Raw genomic sequence first — 14,299 nt, forward strand, 5'->3', positions numbered from 1 at the left:
ATGTCCCTTCTCCCTCTTTGAGCAGCAACTTCATTTCCAATTTTTCTCTCTTATTCATAAAGCAGAGTCAGAAGAGTAGAAATTTTCTGCTCTGAATGCTCAGGGTATGTTCACAGAATGCAGGTGAGTCAGACCATGTTTAATAAACTCCTGTTCCTCTTAGGAATAAAGCCATCCACTGGAATGAGGTCAGCTTTAAACTGGGGACACACAGAATCTGCTACAGATTTATGAGAAAATTCAGTCCTTCTGCAGACACCGCTGTCCACTGGCCAAATGAAAGAAGTGACCAAAATCCTCATTAATAACCAAGACCCTCACACTGGTTTCTGAGGGTAATAGATGCTAACTCAGGCCAACACCAGTACCTAATTTACCAACTCAGCCCAACCTTTGTTCATGCTGGATGCTCTGCATCGTGATTCAGATTTACACAGCAGTTCCCTACGCTGGACAGATCCAGGCTGCCTCCTGCTCAACACAGTCCTGTCCAACATCTTGCCAACATCTTGTTGCATTCACACTTCAAAAAGTTTTGAAGTTTTTACGTGGCAGGTTCTTAGAACTATAAACTACTGTCATGAATTCCAGGACTTGACTTAGAATCTATTTCAAAAGAAATTTCTGCATTCATGTCTTGCGTTATAGCAAACAACGTTTTGCAACCAACAAGATCATATTTTTGAAATTAATTTTGTACAGAAAGGAGTTATAAAAGTGAGTAAAGAAAAGAAAAATGTGTCAAAAATCTTCATTTAACTTGCCAAAAGCAACAAGGGGTACTTCTGTGTAATTGACTCTCTCTGAAGACTAAGTCATGTGTGATAAAATGCAAGATGCCAAATAACTGTTTCTCACATCTTCTATCATATGAAAAGGTGAAGATGTACCAATATTTTGTGTTCTGAATATTCTTGGGTTTGTTCCAATTAGAACAGAAACTAGGTCCTCATTTTAACTTATGCAGCATCTCTCCTTCCTTAACAATTGCAAACCTAAAACTGAGAACAAATTACAAAACTTTGTAGAAAAGAAATAAAGAAACTTCCTAAAAGGAGGAAGGCAAGGGGGAAAAAAAAAACAAACCTAAGATTAAATCCGCTGCCAAGGAATAACCAAGGCATCAATCCTTCTTGTTCTCCTGCTCCTAAGACAAAGACAAGCAAGAGTAAGTTCAGTCTCAGTGTTAGATGCTGTCATGCTGATTTATGGCACACACAGTTTGCAGGTCCGCCAACATGACATATTGTCCACGAGAGATTCAGCACAAACCACACTCTTTTCCTTAAAAAAAAAAGTATTACCCAAACCAATTGAACTTTAGTTCCTTAAGTGAAATGCTAATACTTTCTCCACTGGGCCACCAAACCTTCAATGGCTGATTTTCCATTTAATTCCATCTCCTCTGCCGAGAAATCCACTTTGGGTATAATTCCTGTCTTTTCCTACACTTTGCAACAAGCTATCACATTAAACAATAAATATTCCTTTCAACAACAAACATAGGAACTCTATTTGAATCAGAAATAATTATGGGTACATTCCTAGTTCCAGAGACAAAAACAAATAAATTTCATTTAAACTAAAAGTTCCTGCTTTGGTATATTTTTCATTTAAAACTTGGAGGGGCTGTAGTAGGCAGCAAAAATGTAGTTTAATCAATTAGCACAAGGCTTCTAATTTTTGTGGATTTGAAAGTAATGCCAGGAAGGAGATTGATGTTGTAACATATTTAAGGTCACAAAGTGCAAATGTTCTCTCAAAATTACAGAAACCAGCATTACACCATGCATCAAGTCGCTTTTTTATTAAAGAGAAGTTTAAAGAAGCTATCTCAAAAAAAAAAAAATCCAAGTGAAAAATACTTTTGAGGAAGTTGTTAAATGGCTCCATTCCGGGAGCTAATGCTTTTTATGAGTGGCAATTGTGAAAATATGTTTATATGACTCTTTACTCAACAGAAAACCTGCAGGAGGAATGAAAATCAAGTGTAGATAGCTATTGAAGCTGAATATAAAATTAATACATGCTGGGAATTAGAGTAGACACTACAGGGTTATTATCCTGGAGGAGAACATGGGAACTGGCTCGATTTCCCTTTGGAAGCGAAGCAACACCCACCCACATGGGGGACTCACTTCAGGCAGGTGAGATACTGCTCAGGCTGCACAGATTTGGCTGCCGCTTCTGCTCATTTAACAAACTAAATTGCAGTTTAGTACCAAAACTTCCAGTCACAGCAAGAAAAGTGTAAAGGGAAACAGGAGGTTCCTGCTATTTTTTGACACTGAAAACTCTCCCACATTAGTGCAGCAGGCAAAAAACTTGTCATTTTTATGATACTGTAAAACTGCACTAGAATCAGAGGATAGACGTGTTTTATGCTGTAATTCCTTCCTTTAAGGCAGAGTGGGAGGAAATCAGACCTTCTGAAGGTAAAACTGAGATTAAGGATAGGGTTTTTGTTTTCCAGAAGTTAAGTTGCACTTGAAGCAAATGAGTGCTGATAGACAGGGCCAGAGAAAAATGTAAGACAGATGATTCCCTGCATGGCACAGGAAGGGATCTGACACAGCTGAAGGACTGATACAGGACTGGGCTCAGGAATGAGCTATTGGCACCTGAAATCCATGAGAGGAAGAGATTCTGAGTGCCTCAAAAAGTTCCGTGACTTTTCTGAAAATTAGAAATCTGTATTATAAAAGAAATTATTTGAGCAGAAGCTATTTACAGTTAGTACATTAATAATGATACTCTTGAAGACCAATTTCTAATGCTGGAAGGAGAGGGTTATAAATGCAACTTACCAGCCAGGGACTGGATGGAAGCTAATTCAGTGACAGCCATGAGAGATGCTGGGTTCAAACTTAACTTTCAACACAACAGCCTAAAAGTTTTGAAAATGCTGAAAAGAATTGTTTTCTCTGAAGTGCAAGTAGGATTAAAGCAGCCACTTTCTACGAAAAGTTCCAGAAATTCACACATCTTCACACCTGCTTCTGAGAGATCTGGTCTGCAAGTGCACCAGCAGCGTCCTTTCCCCTTTCCTTAAACCCCTGTATGCAATTTCAGGAGAAGTACTTGCAATTCTAATGTGCAAAGTGTCTCTATTTCTCATATTCTACAGTGAACACCAGAAAATGTCATTAAGAATAAAATATTCATTTTAATGAAAGCAGTAAGTTTACATTCAAAATACACTACATTTTTCTCCTGCTATGCCTGCCATTACAAATACTCCCAATCCTTTAAAAACATTTGCTTAAATATATACAGCATATACAGAGGGGATAAACTACTTGCTATGATATTTGTTCTTTCGCAGTATTGGCTAAGAGAGAGAGGGGGAGGAAGGAGAAGGAGGGAAAATCTTGACAAGAATATGTATGAGAGCAATCAATAAAAAAATAATCCTTGGAATTCATGAGTCTTGAAAATAAGACACGTTTTCTCACAGTAATCCTAAAAACCTATAAAAGAATATTCAAGCAATAAACCCCCCTTAACTCATATTTAACCTTTCATCATGTAGAACTACATATTAAATAGCTTAGCAACTGCATGCTGTGTAAGTGCATTCCAAGAAGAGCAGGGATAGAAAAATGTAAATGCTACACCTCTTTTAACATGCACGGCACAGCCAGGAACATCTGCCAGCTGACCCCCTAATCCAATCGGCTGTTCAGAAGCAATCACATCCCCAGATAAGAGCTGCACAGCCCCTACATGCAAAGCCCATTTTCTTTAAGAGATGGAGTAAAATGTAGTTAGCCAGCTCTTCAACCATTTTCAAACAGAGGTACAAGGAGAAAGTAATTCTGCATATTACATGGAGCTGCATTAAAATACTGTCATCTCTTCCCCCCAGTATTGTAATTTATCCTTTAATTTCACAGGGCAGCAACACAGGGTTTAAGGCTGAAGGGACTATATCAAATCACGTGATTTTATAAGAATACCAAGAGCATTCAGCCCATGCAAATGTTTGGCACTCTATTAGAAAACAGCCTGGAATAAAATCTTGAAGGTCTCAACCTCATCCATCACCTACGATGAGAAGAATAAATACAAAAAACCTGAATTAATTCTCCTAACTCTGAGTTTACTTCTCATATCTCTTGCAAAAAGAGCGGGCTGCTTGAGAGGCTCTACAGGCAGATGAAGATATCCAAAAGAATAGCTTCAAGATACTCCAGAAGAGCCAAACTCTCTGTGGAATAAGGAGCACAAACGCCATGGAATATCATGCAGCAATGGGATACGTAATTTTTTCTGTATAAAATCAAATTTTTGCTAAAATATTCTATCTTAAATACACAAGCAAGCTGCTTTACACTGACTGGACAAACTCTTGGGGGACAGTCTTTTACAAAACAGTTTGTGTGACTAAAATAACTACTTATATTCATGAAATAAATTGTTTTGATTGTGCAAATTGTCCCTCTGTCCAAAGCAGTAGTTTTACTAAATATCTGTACTGGCAGAGCTCCAGACATGGTGGGAAATGGAAAGAAAGAAAGAATTGCTAGAATAGTGTTTCAAGTAACACTGTAGTTAGATTTATGTCAAATATCTGAAAAGCACTGAAGAAAAGGATATACAGAGGTCTGCCAAAAAGCCTGGACAACACCCTGCACAAAAAGAGGGTGAAAAGATTATCTGGCTTAAGAAAAATACACAAACTGACTGAGGGATTTAATTGTAAGACACTGGAAAAATGGAGAGTTCTCCAAAGTAATTGATTAAGCAATAGCAAGACCCAACTTCAGAAGCAATAAACAAAACCAAAATAACTAAAGATACTGGAGAAAATAAAATGGAAATCATAAGTGAAATCTACTGGCACCTGGAGGATTCATTATTTGTTCTAAGTTACCTAAAATCTTATCAAGTGCATAAAACACAATATAACACAGTAGCCAGTGAAAAGTAAAACTCAGCACCATGGTGATTTAGCTTTCCCATATCTGATACCAAACAAAAGCCAGTATTTACTGCAGCTATTTAATCCAGATTATACAAAATAATTAGGATGTCACATTTTTATATATCATGAATCTGTAGAGCTTTGCTCTAGGATTTAAAACCTGCCCAGACCAGAGGGAACAGCAGCAGACAATCTGCCTGGCAGTGGATTAACGATATGTGTCCAGCTCAGCTAAGCAGCAGTGCCATCAGCTAATTTACCATCTGGGTAGGCAACTTGTGCATTCTGCAACGTGCCCAGGGACCTCAGTGTGTTAGATCTGGGCTGGAAGTCCAAGTCCAGTGGGTGCAGAGCAAAACTCCTGAAGCTCACAAGAAGCATTCGGGGAGGCAATGAACAGAATCATGGGCACAATGTGTGTATTTGTGTGCATGTCTAAGTGTAATACATGGACATGTACATAAACACATTTTCCTTATTAGCACAACAATTTCTTCTTACCCCAAAAGCTCTGAAATACACAGAATTGGACTCAATCCTTTAAATCTGAATTGGAAGAAGATAATCCATTTGTGTGCTAAAGCAGTTAGAAATAGCTTCTGTTTTATCCTAAAAAACCCCTCAAAAACTCACAGGCAAAGAAACAAAAGCTCAAAAAAAGCAAGCAAACAAAAAAACACCTTGAAAAAACATGAAGTCACAAACCTAAAGAAACAGACCTTAACACAGTTCTACATTATTTCTACTACAGCCTGCAACAGAAAGCCTCTAATGAATTCAGTGGGTTTTAGATCACAATGTATGCTCCTGGTAAAAAGGCAAAAAGCACCAACCATGTTTATATCAATACCAGCCACGGCACTTTGCAAGCACTGCACACCAATAAACGGTACAAAGACATAACTTCCAAGTTTGAACAATTTCTTTCCTTTAATATCCTCTGAAAGGCTTTTGAAACTGGCAACTCTAATGTGTGTGGGAATAGGCAACACATGATAGCAGTAAGTTTGCTATTAATGGAAGGAGTCTGCTGTGTCTGTGGGTAACAAACCCCAGTATTTTTTCATTACAAAGGAGCTTATTGTTACCTTATCACTTACTGTGGGATTTCACTCTGCCTCTCTGGTGATCTGTCTGATCTATTAAGAAAAGCACTGAGCTATGGACAACATACACTTTATAGCAGTTTTATATTTCTGTAGTCCCTGCTGCTTCTGTTAGCCTACTTCCAATGAATTTCAAATAGAAATAAGGAAAAAGAAGAAGGAAAAAAAAATTTCCAAGGAGTATTTACCACGTTTCTCACAGGAAAATAAAATTAACTGTGAGGAAAATGAGGCAAGTTCATAATCAGGAGTTGAAAGTGGTGCTGCATTCCAGGACATGACTGCTGCAGGAGTACTTGTGCAGAAAAACAACTGAATCCATCAGCTCTAGCATCTACCAAATAAATCTCTGTATGATACCACTGAAGTACTTCTACATATCACGTATTTTATACATATACATATTCATATTATTCATAACATACATATGAAGTTCCTTCAGCATGACTGTTTCTATCCTATTAATTAATTTTCATGGCTGAATCTGAAATACAAGGCAGGCAAAACTAAACAGTACTTCATCAGTGTTAATTAGTGCTGAGAATTAATCAGCAAACGTAGGAAATCACTATGCACTTTGCAGAAATGCATACAGCATTAAGTAGCATTTAAATAGATGCTGATCTTCCTTTAAGAGTAGCAATTTAAAGATTATTTTCCTCTGATGGGATACTTCAATATTGAATATACAGAGATTAATGTTCAAGGGAACCTGTGCTGTGTTGAAGGGAAACGTTGCTAAAAATAGCAATTTTTACTTAACAAATGTTTCTACAGCAACCATAGTCTCAGAAAGAATTAAAAAGTTTTAAAATACCCACGACATCTGAGCTCTCTGATGTCTACACACTGTCCAAGTGGGATTATCAATCCAGGGCTTCCTGTGCTCTGGGAGATAACAATTTCCTCATATAAGAAATAGGGTGTTTCAGGTCACATTCTGCTGATACATGAGCATCTCTCCCTCAGCCTTCAGGAAGGTCGAGGATTGCCTACAAAATGTGACCCAAGGTGTGGTCCCAGAGGTAACTCCTATCTTTAACTTCTTCACCAGCACAGGAACTTTGGATCCCGACTCAAAACGCAGCACAGAGAGATTTCTGCGGCCTATCGGAATGTCGCTCACCTGATTCTTGAGATCCAGCTTGGGGCAGGGACGACCTCCATTGTAGGGCTTCTCCTTCAGCCACTTGGATCGGACTCTCACCCCCGGTCCACAGGAGGAGCTGCAAGGAGACCAACTGGACCAATCGCTTAATTTGCAATCAAACGGGCAAGGGACCGTGCAAGGCTCTTCAATGTAACCTAAACCAAAAATTTAAGAAAGGTTTTAATCACCGCAACCGACGAACTCCGATCCTCTGATGTAACCTGTGCAACCAACACAAAACGACAACTTCTCAAGGAGAAGCCATTTGGCACACTGACAACACCATCCAACGCGAGGTTACGGCACTATTTGTGAAGAACAGCAGTGACTAAAATTAATTTCTACGTGGTTTAGTCCAAGGAAGGCAGTGATAAAAGGGAATGATGTAGAGGACACACGCTGGCAAAAGTACCTGTTGTGAAGCTGCTGGTCACCAATATGAGGCAATTACCTTCCCTATTAAACTGTGGCCATGATAAATTCTGGAGAATTAAGTGCACAGCCCAATTCTGTACTCCTTCTGCATTACACTGGCCATCTCCAGAGCTGCCACAGGCAGGAGACAGACACAAGTTCTCTTCCCAGCAGAGAGAACCAGAGGATGGTGCAGGCGACAGAGCTCTTCTGGCAGCTCCCATCAGATGTGTGAGGGACCTGCCCGCCAGCTGGAGCAGTGTGGGATTCATTCTTGGGACAAGCAGGTGAAACCTGCTTCCCACATCTTACAAGTTTTCTTTATATCTCTTTTCAAATGCTTTGCTTATTCTGGGTTTCAAAAATGGCATTTTAAAGCTTTACTTTCACCTTAAGCTGCTTTGACATGAAAGTCCTCACAAGATCATCATCGCTTGAAATCACAACACCTGACATCTGCAGGACCAGCACCTTGTGAATTAAAACCCAACAGGTTCCTCCAAAAAGGCCCAACCCCACAGCTGTTTTAGGAGCTGGCATGTGGGAAGAGACATTTTGAAGAGCCCAGCAGTGGCTGTGGAGCTCTTGGTGTGCAGAAGAGCAGTGGAAGGTGGCTGAACCCTGGGGGTCTCCAGGGAATTAGTGGCACCAGTCTTGGGTTGGCAGTGTGGAATAGTTCCTGCACCTTCCTGCTTACCATGCTGCGTTCATTCTCCCCCAGTTCCTATTATCTGCTTGTCACGTCTGTATGTATTACTTTAATTTAAACAAAAAAGAGATTTCATGTTATATCATGAAAGCCAGTGGCTGCTCAGATCAACCTTTATTAGAGGCAGCTTCATCCCTCTGACAGCTCTGGCAGTGATGGTTATGGAAATAACTGAATTTCACCCCTACCACATTTCTGATGTTTCTCATTTTTATGCTCTTTATTTCTGTTTGGTTTTCATCACACGAACACTCCCTCTTGATTCCTCACCTACAGAATACCAAATTAACTCATTTCGTGACTCTTTCAGGAAGGGTTTCCCCCCTCTACCCAGGTGACAGTCACTGCAGCACAGAGGGGAAAAAAACACCCAAACAACAAAACTCAACCCAGAAGCAGCTGCTATCCAAAACCCCCAGTCCCAGACAACCATGAAACACCAAGGTGGAGGTGTGGAGATTATTGTCATTCAGAGCTGGATTTACTGGCTGAACCATGCCCAAGCCTGCTGCTCACTCCAAACCAGAACTGTGTTACAGCCTGGGCATCAATGCACAGCAGCAATTCGCTGCCTCCTTCCTGCTCTTCATGCTGAAGTCAGTATCAAGAAAGGTTTCAGGCTTATTTAGGCATCCATCCCCTGGAAAATATCTTCCTTCTAGAGGTACAAGAAATACTGATGTTGCTTTTGTAAACAGTGCCTTAAAAAACGGCAGCAGCAACAGCTCCTTCAGCTCAATGATGCTCTATTTCTCCTCTCTTGATTCCTGTGATGGTGCTGTTCCCTGTTTCTTTACGGCGACCACCCCACAGCCTGACAGCTGCAATCATTTCCCCACATAACTCACGCTGTAACTCTTCCCTAACGCTGCAGACCTGTGCCCACACAGTGTGCCCTGGTTTTCTTTGCTGCCTCTGATCTCTGTCTGTTGTGGTGCCTCTTCACTTGCAGCTCCAAAGCCACTGGAATTGGGTATCTTAATTATTTCTGACTGAATCCATTCCAGTGATACTGGAATGTTTGAGATATTTCAACTTGGTATGCTTTGTATGCTCACCTCAGTGAGACGACACCCATGCACACACACACAAATATTTCTAAAACAGACTCACTTTTTTCCCCCAAATAAAACTCCCAAATATGCCTCTAATATTCTGTTCCATCTGCTTAGGTTGCCACTCAAAGCAATTCATAATACATTATGATAAGTAAAAGAAATTTTCTCATGATAGATTTATGAGAAGCATTTCTTAGGCAGTTCTCCAAAGAGTTCTGTTCCACCACCGTATGAAATATCATCTTTCCTTGGGCTGTGTGACAGCCTGGGTAATTAACTCTCAACAGAAACAAAGAAAGTGCCTTGTTTCAAAGTAGGATTAGTCAGAGGGGTTATCAACTTATCAGAAAAGGCAAAATGGGCTAAGTCTTTAGGCAGCTCAAGATCTACGTCTATAATAAAAAGAAATATTAAAAAAAACAGAAAAAGAAATAGAACACAAAAAAAAAAAAATAGAAGATGAAGGAAAAGTTATAATAAACAATCTTTCCTAGATATAGAAATAATCTGTCTAATATACAAAGAAGTTTTTTTACAATGAAGGTGGGGAGGCCCTGGCACAGGTTGCCCAGAGAAGCTGCGGCTGCCCAATCCCTGGAAGTGTCCAAGGCCAGGTTGGATGGGGCTTGGAGCAGCCTGGCCCAGCTCATTGCAGGGCGTTCACATGACAACCTTTAAAAGGTCCCTTCCAGCACAAACTGTTCCATGAAGACGGAAGCAGCTGCTGTATCCCATCCCCAGGAAGTGCTGTGAGTTATCCCTCAGTGAACCATCCTGGTGCTAAGAGGCCGCTCTTTTCTTTTTGAGTTTCCTCACCCGTATTTCTTAATTACATTAAATATAAACAAATACTGGCCAGCTACAAAGCACTACATTTCCATATAGTCCAGAGGAAGCTGATTCTCCACAGTGAACAATGCTACAAAATCAAAATGAGAACATAACTTTGCTTCCAGCTCTGCTCATAGGCTGCCATTTCTCTTCTACCAATCACTTAAAGTTAATCCTATGCTGAGATACTCATGGAGCAAAAATTTCATTCAAACAAAATTCTCCAAAAATGTTCCTGTGATGCACCCTCTGCTCAGACAGAGAACGACTTTATGGCTATCTTTTTATGATAAGCAGTAAATAACATTGTGCTCAGCTCATCCATTCCTGTGAGACCAGGATATTTTATTTTTCTGTAGGACCCAAGCAATGACTTGCTGTTGTCAGGGGACTAAAAAGACCCACAATAATCCTAGTTTTGGCATCCCTAGAAAACTTGTAGCTTTGGTGTGATGTACAATACTAAACAAACAAAAAACCCCAAGGGCAATATGCTATTAAAACAATCCATTAATAAAGAATTCTACATTCAGGCTACTATCAAGAGCAATATTCTTACTGTAACAGAATATTAATAAAGGAAATAACATTTTTGAGTTACTGTTGCTCAGCTTGGGGGACCAAGTCAAGGCTGAGTTTACACAGCTGGTTTTGTCAGTGTCATCGTTAAATTTCTCACATATCCATCACATCCCTCCTTTTTCTCCCCTATGCAAAACCTGGTACCAAAGAATTGTTAAGTTTCCAAAACCTTCTACAGAAAAAGATGTTCTGTGCTCCCCAACCCTATTCAGCCTACTTTCCATGTGTTCTTAGATTATTTCTTGAAGCTTCCTTTAACCTCCTTTGTTTTTATTATTATTACTATTATTATTCCTCAAAATCTCAAACGCTGTTAAAATAAAGCTCATTTAATTCAGACAAAGCAGATGAGAGCCTCTGTCCTACCTGAACCAACAGCAGGCTCCTGAACACCACAGAGCTGGAGCTGCACACACAGATGTCACAGGAGGTAGTGACAAGAACCGGGTTATTTAAGTGGGCACTTTGAAACATGCTACTGGGAATTGGCAGGAAAAATTGATCTGGATGAGCAAATAAGCCTTTTCTATGTATAAGTGCTATTGTTTTTCTACAGAGACACTGTCAACATAATGGGATGAACAGATGCATTTACCTAGGCTGCACAGCTCATTCTACTATGATTTATTCATTAAGAACAATGTGCTTGTTGCTCAACAAGGCACAAATGGAGTCCCTCTTCTAAAGTGTCTCTAACAAACAGAGCACCCACAGATCACACAGGAGGTCATGGGAAGGCTCAGACACACAATGTGGTATCCATGGCTCACCTCAATTCTCCTGTGCAGCCCAGAGGCAAAGCAACAGCAGGTGGGTAAAGTGAGGACCATGGTCTGCTGGGTGTCATGGAATCACAATGGCTTGACTGGGAAGGGACCTTAAAGATCATCTCATTCCAACCCCCTGCCATGGGCAGGGTCATCTTCTGCTATCCCAGGCTGCTCCAAGCCCCGTTCAGCCTAGCTCTGGACACTTCCAGAGATGGGGCAGCCACAGCTTCTCTGGGCAACCTGTGCCAGAATCAGAGAGGCACAAATACATGGTGCAAAAGCTATTATTGTCCCATTTTTGCTGTGCCACCCAGCAGAGCCAAGGCAAGAGAAGGCAGCTGGGTGATGGGCTGGGGGATGTCAGTGATGCCACATGGGGCTGTGCTGGGAGAAGCAGGACATCTCTAGGTTTACAAGCAAACATCAGACATGCTTCCACCTGATTGTTGCACTTCCAAAAGATAAATTTGCTGCGGGTGTGAGGTCTGCACACAGCGTTAAACAACAGTGCCAGCAGCATTCCAAGACGCCGGCTTAAAAGTGATGCGAAAATAAACATTTCTCCAGCAGCTTTGGAAACAGATGCCTCTCTAATTGAATTGGCTTTAAACTCATTTGTATCCTCTCTAACATATTTCATGGTTTCAATTAAGAAACTTGTAGCAGTTCTACCCTTGTTAGTAAACCTTGAGGTGCTTCATAAAACTCAAGGTCATTACTGTGAGAGGGACAATTCTGTGCATCACCACAGCTGCCACCGGCAATAACACTGTTAATTACCCTAGGAGTCTGTGGGACAGGAGAGATCACCCTGTAACAAACTAGGGAGCAGCAGAGTGGACAGTGACACAGGAGAAATGCTTCTAATTACACAGACCAAAGGTAGAGGGGGAAAAAATGGATTCATTTTGCAATTAATATTTACATTCGCTTGGTTACTGACTGTGAAATATCACAAAATAGCATCAGTAAATCCAAGCAGTGCTAAAAATCTAATAGCTAAAGACTTTATAAGGGACACAGCATTTGGTGGGCCAAATTCTGCTCAGCTGAAGCTTTGGGATCTCCTGAAAGGCAAACCTCTTGCTTTACCTCAGGTTAACACTCAGCATGGAGCACAGACTGCAGCTCAGAGACTTAACTCCACCAGCTGACCATGTTCTATGGCTGAGGCTTTCCCAAAGTGCCAAGAGTAAGGCAGCCACTGGCCATGGGCCACGTGGCACAACCAAAGGCTCCAGAGGCTTGTCAGCTGCAAGAGAAGCACCTCATCCCAAAAAATCCCTGTTCAAAATCTAAATCCTGCCTCAAGGGAGAAAATTATTAACTGAAGGGAACTAAGCATAGTAAGTCTGGGAGACTTATGTTGCTAAAAACTTGAGTTGCAGCCAGAAAGGATTTAATCTTGCCACAGAACAAATGTTTAATCTTCTTTTTTTATAGTACACAAGGATTTGAGAGATTTTATGCATTATTAGTTTGCTGAGAAATTTAGGAGATAATCTAATGAATACATTCAGTAAATGCACAGCCACTAGCAAAAATAACTTCCACATCAAATATTTTGCAAGGCTCAAATAATGGACCCTTAGTGAATTTATTCCCACTCGCTCAACAAAAGATGCACCCGCTCACGTTATCTCGTAGCAGACTGATTAGAGATTCTAAATAGACCAGAGAGGACTTGTAAAAAAGGCTGGTAAGTTTAACTCAACATTATTGTTATTGAAATTCATCCAAAGGTTGGTTTTATTGCTCAATTTCAGAGTCTCTTTAAATCCCGAGGAGGCAGTTGGGTTGATGCTGACTTTGCATTATGATTTCTAATTTCTTTTGATTTTGCATTACAGTTTTCTTCCTTAAAGAACTTGCAAGCATACGCTTGGTGTTAGATACAAGCCCTGGTGGTTGATATATTTAATCTTTTAACTCAACAAGGAAATCTCCATTAATTAGCACTTTCCTTGTAACAGATTGCAGAACAAGCTGAGAACTCTTCCGGAGAAGGAGCTTTGTCTGCTGCCTTCTGCGTACAAATAAACAGAGCAAATAAATAGGACTTCACAGTGTACCTTCATCTCACAGGGAACATGTGATGCTGGAGGGCAGAAATCCACTGCACAAATCTGTCCAGGCTCCAAAACCAACTGTGGGAATGATGCTCCCTTTTCCCAGGTGAAGGGCTGGGCCGGCTGCTTGGGAGCCCTGACATCTTAACAAAGTCCTTACTCAAATAAAAAACCATCCACTGGGATCAACAGCAGTTAGGGGAATAGCTCAGCTGTGTTCTTCTGTATACTTTGCTTATCACTCTGCCACTGGGAAAATCATCTGCTTTCTTTGAACAAAACTGAGTAGTTTTTTTTTTCTTAGCAGAGATGGAATCCTCTATAGATCAGAAAAGAAACTCAGCCCATTGTACTTTATTATGGATTGTTTACCATACATATTTTTCAGGCTACTCAATTCATAGTACAAAAGCATGTTTTTAAAACAAACCTGAGACTGTTTATTTTTTATTATCATTATATTTTTTCAAAAAAACAAGACTCTTTTTAAAGCCTAAACACAAACTGCCCACCAAATTCCCTTTCCTCCTACACCCAGCTTCTCTCAGAGGCCTGATGGCACAGCAGCTCTGAAAATAGATGTGCACTGCAGAGTGCTCTGAAGATCGATACAGACTTGGGCAATTTGGACCAGGCAGGAAGCATCTTCCAGAGCCAAGGGTCCATCACTGGGAGAAAGCTGC

At 40.5% G+C, this 14,299-nt stretch overlaps 1 protein-coding gene across 5 annotated transcripts in view; it reads right to left on the bottom strand.

The window, feature by feature from the left end:
* Positions 1-14,299, bottom strand: part of THSD7B (thrombospondin type 1 domain containing 7B) — a 301,488-nt gene that overhangs the window by 71,830 nt on the left and 215,359 nt on the right. For all 5 annotated transcript variants that reach the window (XM_042041089.1, XM_042041087.1, XM_042041088.1 and 2 more), the window contains exon 16: positions 7,160-7,338. In XM_042041089.1, the coding sequence (XP_041897023.1) occupies positions 7,160-7,338 (179 nt within the window). The remainder of the gene's footprint in view (positions 1-7,159; positions 7,339-14,299) is intronic.

Source organism: Corvus kubaryi, unplaced genomic scaffold (assembly GCF_017639235.1).
Source record: "Corvus kubaryi isolate FWS band 111438036 unplaced genomic scaffold, C.kubaryi_AGA036_p1.0 37396, whole genome shotgun sequence".
In the NCBI taxonomy this organism is placed as follows: domain Eukaryota; kingdom Metazoa; phylum Chordata; class Aves; order Passeriformes; family Corvidae; genus Corvus; species Corvus kubaryi.